Source organism: Cervus canadensis, chromosome 1, assembly GCF_019320065.1.
Source record: "Cervus canadensis isolate Bull #8, Minnesota chromosome 1, ASM1932006v1, whole genome shotgun sequence".
Lineage (NCBI taxonomy): Eukaryota > Metazoa > Chordata > Mammalia > Artiodactyla > Cervidae > Cervus > Cervus canadensis.
The window spans coordinates 45,067,589-45,080,590 of NC_057386.1; the positions used below are offsets into that span (position 1 = coordinate 45,067,589).

Genomic DNA, 13,002 nt, shown 5'->3' on the forward strand with positions numbered 1-13,002 from the left:
CCACTACAATGAGAAGACCAAGCACCACCAAAAGTGAGTAGCCCCTGCTCTTCACAACTAGAGGGGGGAAAAAAAAAGCCCTCACAGCAATGAAGAGCCAGTACAGCCAAAAATAAATAAATAAATATAATTTTTAAAAAATATACAAAAGTCATCCAAACCTCCACATCCCCCCTTACTATAAATTCTGGGTCACTGTAGTATAACCTCTTTTTTATTAAGCAGCTAAGTTTTCTTCACTGTCTTACCTGTATTCAGATCTATGCCGACTGGTTGTTTTGAATCTGAATGCTCAGCCTGAACTTTTACTAGTGTTTCCTGCAGGTCATAACCAGAATTCTGAGCAAGAACCTGTACGAATAAAAATAATAATAAATATATGTATAGAATGTCTTCATATATATGAGAATATCAGATAAAAAATAAGGCACTGCTTTCCAGTCTTGTGAAAACACACCCATAATGTAGTAATCATCACCTTTTGAAGAATTTCACTCTTAATCTAAATTTAATTATTTTGTGTACCTAGTAATTATTATATTCACTTCAACATTTCCCCTATGTACATCACACTAAATTCTGAAGACAGAGTTTCCCCAACCCCAGCCTGCTAAATTAATTTCCCTCTGTTAAGGACTAAAACCACCCACCCTGGCCAGGCATAAAAATAACCACTTGCATAAGTCGCCTCACAACAGGAGGTCCTGACAGAGAACAGGGAACGGACAAGGTACCTCCAAGACCAATCAGAAGACTCTGGGAGGGGCCAGAAAGAGGGATGACACACCAGCCCACTCTGTGTCCTGACAACCTCCCAGAAACTCTCGCATTAGAATCCATCTTGACTGAGAGACGTGCATGCCCACCAAGAAAGGGCCGTGGGCTGGACCAAATAGGAGCACAAGCAAGACAACTGGCCACAGACAACCTGGGAACTAACCCCAGCACCAGAAACCCAAGACTGAGTCAAGAGGAAGAGCAGTTCTCCTGGGTTCCCATACTTTGCTTTCTGCTTGATCACTCCTTCCCAATATAGTCTTTTGCTTTGTCAGTACATGTGTCTCCTCGGACAATTCATTTCCCAGTATTAGACAAGGGCCCTTGAAGAGGTCCGTCTCCATAACAACTCCTTGTAAAAGATTTTTTTTTTAACGGAAAGAAGTAGAAAGGTATTGTCGTTTGCTTGGTCCTTCTAGCCACACGTTTTCTGGATTTTCCTGAGCATTTGCTAAAGGAAATCTGCTTATTTGTAGCGTATCTGTGCCCTTTGTTCACATGAGGAGTCATGACTTGTAGCAACAGAGATGGAGATACCTGCACTCCAAGCCAAGTTCATTTCCAAGTGATCCTAAACCAACAGCAGGTGACTAGAAAGGTACCACTCAATGTATACTCAAATTTACCAATGTGTAGCAACTATTACAGACTTTGCCTCTTCAGAGAAAGAAAACAATGGATATCTAATTCACAAAAATTCAACAAATTACGAATAATTTTAAAGCAATTATCAAAGAGATTTTGCTAGTATTTTAGTAATGTTTTAAGTCATGGTAATAGTATATTTGAAATAGTTTTCTGTGTTTCCAAGTGGTTCACAAACAGATTAAGGTGAAGGGGGAAAAAATGGCAGTTCTCTGTCCTTCTGTTGACACACAGGAGGAAAAAAAAAAACAAAAAACTGGTTTCTCTCCTTTTCTAGTACTGTATTTGGAAGTGCTAAACAGCCAAAAGTTCTCACTTCCCATAATTTAAAGTGCTCGTACTTTGGATACCACCAACAAAATAAAGATCTACTCAAAATCTAATTAAATTTTACATTCTAAACTTCTTCATTATGATTAATCATGAAGTATTTTTGAAAGAAATTTTTGGAATTAACTTCAAATTTTGGAGCTCAGAGATGGAAACAAAGTAGTAATTTAGCCATTTCATTAAACTCCTACAAGCATTCAGAGCTATTATACTAAAAACTTCCCTGCTTCAGCTAAAACTATGTGGGGAAATACAAGTAAACACCTATCTTTCTACACTACTGTGATACCTAATATGGGCAATTTAATTAGACATCTTATGTCCAACCAATTGTTCTTTGGCCACTAGGATAGTTATACCTTAGGGATAATGAGTAAAGCATCAGCAAAAGCTTGGACTCCAAGACGAGCTCTTCCTTGTATCGTGTGCTTGTATGTAACTAGAGCTTCAGCTATTGCCACTTCAACAGCACCTGCTCCCGGAACAACACAACCTATTGGGGGGAAAAAATGATTGGCAAGACATACCACACAGAAGAAACAGAGGAAAATGCAACTAGACATTCATGTTCTATTATCTTGCCTGCATCTAAACTGTATTTAAATACGGAGAGAAATAAGTCACACAGCTCAGTGATTACTCAGATGTCTTATGAAAGATCCTAAAGTTATATATCATTAAATAATTAAGCACAGTACAGATGTGCTATGCCAAAGTCTTTGACTGTGTGGATCACAACAAACTGTGGAAAATTCTTCAAGAGATGGGAATACCAGACCATCTGACCTGCCTCCTGAGAAACCTGTATGCAGGTCAGGAAGCAACAGCTAGAACTGGACATAGAACAACAGACTGGTTCCAAGTAGGGAAAGGAGTACATCAAGTCTGTATATTGTCACCCTTCTTATTTAACTTATATGCAGAGTACATCACGAGAAATGCCAGGCTGGATGAAGCACAAGCTAGAATCAAGACTGCCGGGAGAAACGTCAGTAACCTCAGATAGGCAGATGACACCACTCTTATGGCAGAAAGTGATGAAGAACTAAAGAGCCTCTTGATGAAAGTGAAAGAAGAAAGTGAAAAAGTTGGCTTAAAACTCAACATTCAAAAAACTAAGATCATGGCATCTGGTCCCATCACTTCATGGCAAATAGATGGGGGAACAGTGGAAACAGTGACAGACATTATTTCGGGGGGCTGCAAAATCACTGCAGATGGTGACTGCAGCCATGAAATTAAAAGACGCTTGCTCCTTGGAAGAAAATTTATGACCAACCTAGACAGCATATTAAAAATCAGAGACATTACTTTGCGAACAAACCTCTATCTAGTCAAAGCTATGGTTTTTCCAGTAGTCAAGTATGGATGTGAGAATTGGACTATAAAGAAAACTGAGTACCAAAGACTTGATGCTTTTGAACTGCGGTGTTGGAGAAGACTCTTGCGAGTCCCTTGGACTGCAAGGAGATTCAACCAGTCAATCCTAAAGGAAGTCAGTCCTGAATATTCATTGGAAGGACTGATGTTGAAGCTGAAGCTCCACTACTTTGGCCACCAGATTCGAAGAAATGACTCATTTGAAAAGACCCTGATGCTGGGAAAGATTGAAGGCAGGAGGAGAAGGGGACAACAGAGGATGAGATGGTTAGATGGCATCACCAACTCAATGGATATGAGTCTGAGTAAACTCCGTGAGCCGGTGATGGACAGTGAGGCCTGGGGTGCTGCAGTCCAGGGGGTCGCAAAGAGTCGGACATGACTGAGTGACTGGACTGAACTGAACAGGTAACAGCTGGCTACAAACAGCTTATTTCATTGTTTATAAGAGCAGACATACCTTCATCCTTCTCCTTTATGACTACACTTAAAATGTAGTTACTTAAAATTTATGGTTGCAGAGCACTAATAACAGCATTTGATTTGAAAAAAATTCTAGGCCAACATAAACTGGCCATAGTTTTTGCTATGAAATTCTCAGAACTCAAGGAAGTATTTGCTTCCTTGTATAAGCAGACTCAAACTGTTTGAGAAAAAAATTACGTGTTATTATTCTAAGGTAAAAGCTCTGGTTAAACACATCAATTTTCACTTGAGGATATTAACTCTTACACCTGCTGGTATGGTTTTATAAAGTTTATTTACTCTTCTTTGAATTAATAAACTTGCTTTGGAATCATCCATGTTTAAAATAAACAACACAAAGATAATCTCTCCTTTTATCCTACATCATTCTTTAATTACAACCCCCTTTCTCTGCTTCATTGTACAACATAACTGCTCAAGAGAATTGTCTACCCACAAGGTAATTACAGACTCACCTCCCATTCACACTTTCTAAAAGCTCCTTGTTAAATATTGAATAAACACAAAAGAGTATTTACATGTATAATATGTAAAGAATAAATGTACAAATAAATGTACCCATGTACCCTACCACCCAGTTTAAGAAATAGAACATTACCAGTAGCTTTGAAAACTTCCCAGATCCCATTCTCCTGTAAAAACACAACGTACCAATATGTGTGGGATGCTACTAAAGCAGTAACTGAAGAGAAATTTACATCACTAAACACCCATATTAGAAAAGTACAAAGGTCTCAAACCAATGAAGAACAAATGAAAACTAATGTAAGCAGAAAAGGAAAACAGTAAAGATCAAAGTGGAAATCAATGAAATAAAAATGATCCATGAAAAGAAATGAGAACAGTGTAGAAATCTGTCACTATAGATTCTACAGTTATTAAGGGGACAACAAAGTAATATTACAAACAACTTTATGTCAATAAATTTGAAAACAAAGATCAGGGGGTTACCAAACTTTCTGCAAAAGGCCAGGTAATGAATATTTTAGGCTCTGTAGGCCATGCCATCTCTTCTGCAACTATCTGATTCTGCTAGCATAGCACAAAGTCACAGACAATACATAAACAAATGGGGGCATCTATGTTCCAATATAACTTTATCTACCAAAAATAGGCAGCAAATCAGACTTAGCTCATGGCAGTATGATCTTAACTTAGATGAAGTGGACAAATTTCTTGAAAGACACAAAGTACTAAAGCTCACTCAAGAAAAACAGACAACCTGAATAGTCCTGTTATCTATAAAAGAGATTGAATTTGTGCTTAAAATCTTCCCATGAAGAAAACTCCAGGGCTTCCCTGGTAGGCTCAGGGAAGAGTCTGCCTGCCAATGCAGATGAGGGGATAGGGAATTCCCTGGCAGTCCAGTGGTTAGGACTTCGGTCACAGGTTCAGTCCCTGTTGGGGAACTAAGATCCCTCAAGTCACAAGCTGTGGCCAAGAAAAAAACAAAGAATGGATAAATATAATGTGGTATATATCTTTAATGGAATATTATTCAGCCTTAAAAGGAAGGAAATTTTGAATATAACAGGAAACTTATATTATATTATATATTATATATAATTATATATAATATATTAAATTATATTATAATTATAATAGGAAATTTAATATAACATGGATGAACCCTGAAGACATTATACTCAGCAAAATAGCCATTGACAAAAGGACAAATACTGTATGATTCCATTCATATGAAGTACAAGAACAGTCACATTCATAAAGACAGAATGTAGAATGGTGGTCTCCAGGGGCTTGAGAGAGCAGAGACTGGAAAGTTACTGCTTCACGGGTACAGAGTTTCAGTTTTGCAAGATGAAAGATGTTCTGTGATAGATGGTGGTAGAGACTGCACAAACCTAAGACCAGCAGTTCTAAAAGAAAAATTTTGCGACCTTGGGTAGGTAAAGATTTTTTAGATATCACCCAAAATCATAATCCATGAAAGAAAAATTGATAAATTATACTTCATCAAAATTAAGAATTCTTCTTTGAAATACACTGTTAAGAGAATAACAGAACAAACTACAGAGTAGCAGAAAATATTGACAGATCATACATCTGAAAAGGCATTTGTATCCAGAATACACAAAGAACTCTCAAGCTCAACAATAAGAAAACAAACAACCCAATTTTTAAAAGGGCAAAAGATCTGAACAGAAACTTCGCCAAAGATATGATAGCAAGTAAGCACATGAAAAGATGCTTAACATCAATGATCATTAAGAAAATGCAAATTAAAATTACAGCTTGGTTTTTTAAATTTTAGAATGGCTAAAGTTAACATGACTGACTATACCCAGTCCTATTGGTAAGGATACAGAACAACCAATGGGAATGTAAAACAGTCTGTGACAAAACAGTTGAGCAATTTCTAAAAAGTCAAACATAGCATTGCTTTCCTAGCCATTTACCCAAGGCAAAAGAAAGCATACGTCCATACAAAGACTTGTATACAAATGTTCATAACAACTTTATTTGCTAGAGCCAAGAACTGTAAACAACCAAATGTTCATCAATAGGTGAATCTGATGAAATAAACTGTAGTATATTCACATAATGGAATACTATCTAGCAATAAAATGAATGAACTCTGATCAATATAATAACATTAATTAATTTACAACAATTACGTTGAGTAAAAGAAGCCAAGCAAAAAAAAAGAATACACAGTGTATTATTCCATTTATACACGATTCTAAAAAATGCAAACGAATCTATAGCAACAGAAAGCTGACTTCCTGTTGTACCCAGGAGGTTGCCTACGGGCAGGGTGACACGGAGAAGGGGAAGGAAGGATTCCCAAGGGGCAATGAGGTAACTTTTCGGGGTGATAAATATATTCATTATCTTGACTGAGGGGACTGTTTCATGGCTGTATACTTTAAACATGTGTAGTTTATAATATGTCAATTACCTAGATAAATTATTTCTTAAAAAACTAATAGGTTGAAGTGATTTTTTAAAATAGTCCATTTTTCTTTGTATTCTAAATCCTAAGAACCAGGTTGAACTACCAAAGCCTTCATGCTGAATCATATGTTTATCTTCTTTAAAAAATACTACTAGCTTTCATCAAAAGTGACTATAAGAAGTAGGCTCTCATACCATCTCCCATATTTTTTTAATTTAGGAACTGCTGTGATTTCTCCTTTTCAATAATGAAACCTATATAGTTGATTGTATCTCTATGTTCTGGCAGATTAAATATTACAGTGACTATTATGTTTGCTATATCCATATCCTATTTTCCTAGGTTCTAATCTTCCATCTCAGCTTCTGTTTTACCATTATTTCACATTTATGTTTTTGCTTATCAGACAAATCTGATGTATTGTTTATAGAGTTACTCTATTTTTTGAGATACAATTCACACACCATAAAATTCAGCCTTTTACACTGGTGCAGTGGTTAAGACTCTACACTTCCACCACAGGTGGCATGGGCTCCATCCCTGGTTAGGGAATCCCAAATTCTATGCTATGCGGCCACAAAAAAAAGTGTGCTTCCCAGTAGTTTTCAGTATATTCACACGGCTGTGCAACCATCACCATTCTAATCCCAAAATATTTTCCTAAAAATACCCTGTACCCACTAGCAATCATTCCCAATTTCCCCCTCCCCCAGCCCCTGACAATCACAACAACTAATCAACTTTTTATGGCTTTGCCTTTTCTGGAATCATATAACACATAGACTTTTGTGCCTAGATTCTTTTATATTATAGAATGTTTTCAAGGTCATCAATATTGTAGCATATATCAGTATTTATCCCTTTATAACACTCCATTGTATAGACATACCACATTTTATTTATCTATTCATCAGCTAATGGGTATTTGGATTGTCTCCACTGGCTGGCTACTATGAACATTCATGTGTATTTTTGGTGTGGACATACATTTTTACCTCACTTGTATACACACGTAAGAGCTGATGTGCTGGTCATAGAGTAACTCTACATTTAATCTTTGAGGAACTGCCTATTTTCCAACAGTTCCCACCAGCAACATATGAGGGTTCCAATTTCTCCACATTTTCATCAATGTTCATTATTGTCCAGGTTTTTTATTACTGCCATCCTAATCACCGTGAAACAGTATCTCTTGGTGGTCCTGATTTTCATTTCCCTAATGAATAATGATGTTGAGCATTTTTTCATGATGTGTTTACTATTCTCACTTACACAGTGTGTTACTGAATTATCTAACCCTAACTCCTTTTAGAAGGAAGCTGGTAATAAATTATCAATAAATATTCTTTCCTAATCTTTCTTAAAATTATACTGCACTGAGGAAATGGAATGGGTCCTAAGCATTTTCATGGTTTTAAAAATAAATTTCTAAAAATAAAAAATGATACTACAATATTAAATCAGTTTTTTCATTTAATAAATAGAAGTTAATTAAAAAGGCAGCATACTATTAAGAATATTTTAGTACGTCCCCCATGGTCCAGTGGATAAGAATCTGCCTGTCAATGCAGGGGACATGGGTTCCAAGCCTGGCCCGGAAAGATTCCACATGCTACGAAGCAACTAAGGCCATACGCCACTACTGAGTCCACGCTCTACAGCCTGTGAGCCGTAACTGCTGAGCCACAACTACAAGCCTGCAAGCTCTAGGGCCACAAGTACTGAACCTGTGCGCCTACAGCCTGTGTTCCACAACAGGAGAGGCCAACACAATGAGAAGCCCCGTGCAATGCAGTGAAGAGTAGCCCCTGCTCGCTGCAACTAGACAAAGACCCAGCACAGTCAAAAAAATTTTTTTAATTAAATAAACTATAGGAAAGACTATCCCGAAGGAGAAAACTTCACTGTAAACAGTCCTAAGTGAAATAAGAGAATAGTAATCATTCATATCTTTTAAAATACTATGCATCCTGTAATAGAAAAATTACTACTTTAAAAATATGTGAGGTTCATATATATCACAAAAAAGAGCTTACCATCTTCAATGGCATTTTTGATGGCACGAAGTCCATCCCTTACAGCATCCTTGATTTGTGTGAGAGTATGCTTATTTGGTCCCTTAACCAACAAGGTGACAGAGCGAGGGTTAATGCAGTCCTCAATAAAAGTGTATTTTTCCTCACCCTAAAGGGTAATACAAGGAGATATAACTTTAATACGTAAAGCCATTATGAAATCAAGGCCGAGCTGATACTATCAGAATCCAAACTTTATATGAATTTTTCTTATCAAGTATAACTAAATGTGGGCTTCCCTGATGGCTCAGCAGGTAAAGAATCTGCCTGCGATGCAAGAACCACAGGAAACATGGGTCCAATCCCTGGGTTGGGAAGATCCCCTGGAGGAAGGCACGGCAACCCACTCCAGGATTCCTGGAAAATCCCATGGACATTGGAGGCTGGTGGGCTGAGGTCCACAGGGTCACAAAGTGTCGGACACAACTCAAGCAACTGAGCACATCACACGGCATTAACCAAATACGTGTTAAAGCAGTTAAGTTATATTTGAAAGTCTGCTGTTCACATTATAACCACTGCCCACAGAAATACTCACTAATGTGTACTCATATACAAGACCAGCATGTCCCAAGCAATCTACACTGAGGTCTTCAACAGAATTCACAGCCACTCCACCACAAGCAAGAGAGAGTCTGAAATTACATATATGACACCATAGTTTTGGTTATGAAAAATATACAGACTAATTTGTTAAAGGTGAAAAATATAATCTAACACAGAAGCCTGCATTGTCATTATATTGTATTATTTTCAAATCTGTTTTAAGAAGATGAAAACCTTATGAGGTTCTGATGAGAAAAAGTTGAGATGTATTAACAATCTTGATTTTTAACACTTCCATTATTTTTTGCTAACACTTCCATTATTTACTGAAACTAACAAAATTTGAAATGTGTATGCTACTACTTGATGGTTGGATGGCATCACCAACTCAATGGACATGAGTTTGGGTAAACTCCAAGAGTTGGTGATGGACAGGGATGCCTGGCGTGCTGCAATCCATGCGGTCACAAAGAGTCAGACATGACTGAGCGACTGAACTGAACTGAATGCTACTTTTTGTTCAACAACACTGACATAAAAGCTAAAAGGAATACACACAGGATAATTTCAATTTAATCTATAAAAAAACTTAAGATACATAATTATCAGCAAGCTTACCTTTCCATGTTTCTTCTTTTTGCTCTACGAAGAGCTAAAATGCCATGTTTTGCAAGAGCATCTAAGGAAAATGGATCAATTCCCTATAATCAAATTAGCATAAAAGTTATAAGCATTTTTTTTAAATTTTTTTTTATAAGCATGTTTTAAGCCAATAGATCTCAAACTTTTTGGTCTCAACACTGCTTCACAATCTTAAAAATTACTAAGAACCCAAAGAGCTTTCGTTTATGTGATCTGTATCTATAATACTTATCATAAGTTAAAATTATAATATGGGGAAAAAAAGGAAAAAAAAGATGGCGGAGTAGAAGGACGTGCACTCGTCTTCTCCTGCGAGAACGCCAAAACTACAACTCGCTGCTGAACAACCATCAACAGGAGAATGTGGGATCCCACCAAAAGAAGAGATCCCACGTCCAAGGGCAAAGGAGAAGCCCCAGCAAGATGGTGGGAGGGGCGAAATCACATTTAGAATCAAACCCCATACCCACCAGAGATGCTCTGAGGGCTCAAACAAAACCTCTGTGTGCACCAGGAGACCCCACAGAGACTGAGCCTGTGTTTGAGTGTTTGAATGTCTCCTGCGGGGGTACAGGTCAGCAGTGGCCTGACGCAGGGGCAGGGGCTCTGGGGGCAGCAGACCTGGGTATGGCATCAGCCCTCTTGGAAGAGATCACCATTAACCCCACCATAGAGCAGCCAGAACTTACACAGGACTGGGGATAGAGACTCCAGGAGGGCACAAACAAAACCTTGTGTGCACCAGGACCCAGGACAAAGGAGCAGTGACCCCACAAGAGACTAACTCAGACTTGCCCCTGAGTGTCCAGGAGGCTCCAGCAGAGGGATGGGTTGGTGGTGGTCTACTGCAGGGTCGGGGGCGGGGAGTGCAGCAGAGCCTCCACCAGATCTTTTGAAGGAGATTTACCTTCATTACCATTATCTTTATTACCTCTACCATAATTTGGCCTCAAGGAGGGAACACAGCCCTGCCCAAAAACAGAAATTGGATGAAAGATTTACTGAGCATGGCCCCACCCACCAGAACAAGATCCAGTTTCCCCTCCAGTCAGTCTCTCTCATCAGAAGCTTCCATCCTTCTCCATCAGAGGGCAAACAGAATGAAAACCACAATCACAGAAAACTAATCAAACTGATCACATGGACCACAGCCTTGTCTAACTCAATGATATGAGCCATGCTGTGTAGGGCCACCCAAGACGGATGGGTCATGGTGGAGAGTTCCAACAAAACGTGGTCCACTGGAGAAGGGAATGGCAAACCACTTCAGTATTCTTGCCTTGAGAACACCATGAACAGTATGAAAAGGCAAAAAGATAAGACACTAAAAGATGAACTCTCCAGGTCAGTAGGTGTCCAACATGCTACTGGAGATCAGTGGAGAAATAACTCCAGAAAGAATGAAGAGGCAGAGCCAAAGCAAAAACAACACCCAGCTGTGGATGTGAATGGTGATGGAAGTAAAGTCCGATGCTATAAAGAGCAAAGTTGCATAGGAACCTGGAATGTTAGGTCCATGAATCAAGGTAAATTAGAAGTAGTCAAACAGGAGATGGCAAGAGGGAACATTGACATTTTAGGAATCAATAAACTAAAATGGACTGAAATGAGTGAATGTAACTCAGATGACCATGATATCTACTACCGTGGGCAAGAATCCCTTAGAAAAAATGGAGTAGCCCTCATAGTCAACAGAAGAGTCCAAAATGCAGTACTTGGATGCAATCTCAAAAACAAGAGGATAATCTCTCTTCATTTCCAAGGCAAACCACTGAATAGCATGGTAATCCAAGTCTATGCCCTGACCAGTAATGCTGAAGAATATGAACTTGAATGGTTCTGTGAAGACCTACAAGACCTTCTAGAACTAACACCCAAAAAAGATGTCCTTTTCATTATAGGTGACTGGAATGCAAAAGTAGGAAGTCAAGAACTACCTGGAGTAACAGACAGATTTGCCCTTGGAGTACAAACTGAAGCAGGGCAAAGGCTGACAGGGTTTTGCCAAGAGAACGCACAGGTCATAGCAAACACCCTCTTCCAACAACACAAGAATCTACACATGGACATCACCAGAGGGTCAATACTGACAACAGACTGATTATATTCTTTGCAGCCAAAGATGGAGAAGCTTTGTACAGTCAGCAAAACAAGACGGGGAGCTGATTGTGGCTCAGATCATGAATCCTTATCACCACATTCAGATGTAAATTGAAGAAAGTAGGGAAAACCACTAGGACCATTCAGGTATGGCATAAATCAAATCCCTTACAATTATACAGTGGAAGCGAGAGACAGATTCAAGGAATTAGATCTGATAGACAAGAGTGCCTGAAGAACTATGGACAGAGGTTCGTGATATTGTACAGGAGGCAGTGATCAAGACCATCCCCAAGAAAAACAAATGCAATAAGGCAAAATGGTTGTCTGAGGAGGTCTTACAAATAGCTGTGAAATGAAGAGAAGAGAAAAGCAAAAGAGAAAAGGAAAGATATACCCATTTGAATGCAGAGTTCCAAGGAATAGCAAGGAGAGATAAGAAAGTGTTCCTCAGTGATCAATGCAAAGAAATAGAGGAAAACAATAGAATGGGAAAGACTAGAGATCTCTTAGAGAAAATTAGAGATACCAAGGGAACATGTCATGCAAGATGGGCTCAATAAAGGACACAAATGGTATGGACCTAACAGAAGCAGAAGATATTAAGAAGAGGTGGCAAGAATACACAGAAGAACTATACAAAGAAGATCTTCATGACCCAGATAACCACGATGGTGTGATCACTCACCTAGAGCCAGACATCCTGGAATGCAAAGTCAAGTGGGCCCTAGGAAGCATCACTACCAACAAAGCTAGTGGAGGGGATGGAATTCCAGTTGAGCTACTTCACATCCTGAAAGATGATGCTGTGAAGGTGCTGCACTCAACATGCCAGCAAATCTGGAAAGCTCAGCAGTGGCCACAGGCCTGGAAAGGTCAGTTTTCATTCCAATCCCAAAGAAAGGCAATGCCAAAGAATGTTCAAACTACCACACAGTTGCACTCATCTCACATGCTAGCAAAGTAATGGTCAAAATTCTCCAAGCCAGGCTTCAACAGTACATGAACCATGAACTTCCAGATGTTCAAGCTGGATTTAGAAAAGGGAGAGGAACCAGAGATCAAATGCCAACACCCCTGGACCATGGAAAAAGCAAGAGAGCT

General features: G+C 38.8%; 1 protein-coding gene across 11 annotated transcripts in view; it reads right to left on the reverse strand.

Annotated features, from left to right (window-relative positions):
• CCT6B (chaperonin containing TCP1 subunit 6B) overlaps nucleotides 1–13,002 on the reverse strand; it is a 36,462-nt gene that overhangs the window by 3,507 nt on the left and 19,953 nt on the right. For 8 of the 11 annotated variants that reach the window (XM_043480812.1, XM_043480797.1, XM_043480820.1 and 5 more), the window contains 5 exons: nucleotides 9,775–9,857; nucleotides 9,149–9,245; nucleotides 8,572–8,719; nucleotides 2,112–2,245; nucleotides 249–351 (listed from right to left, as the gene is read on the reverse strand). In XM_043480812.1, coding sequence (XP_043336747.1) covers nucleotides 249–351; nucleotides 2,112–2,245; nucleotides 8,572–8,719; nucleotides 9,149–9,245; nucleotides 9,775–9,857 — 565 coding nt within the window. The remainder of the gene's footprint in view (nucleotides 1–248; nucleotides 352–2,111; nucleotides 2,246–8,571; nucleotides 8,720–9,148; nucleotides 9,246–9,774; nucleotides 9,858–13,002) is intronic. The other 3 variants (XM_043480831.1, XM_043480824.1, XR_006271930.1) reach the window with 2 other exon arrangements.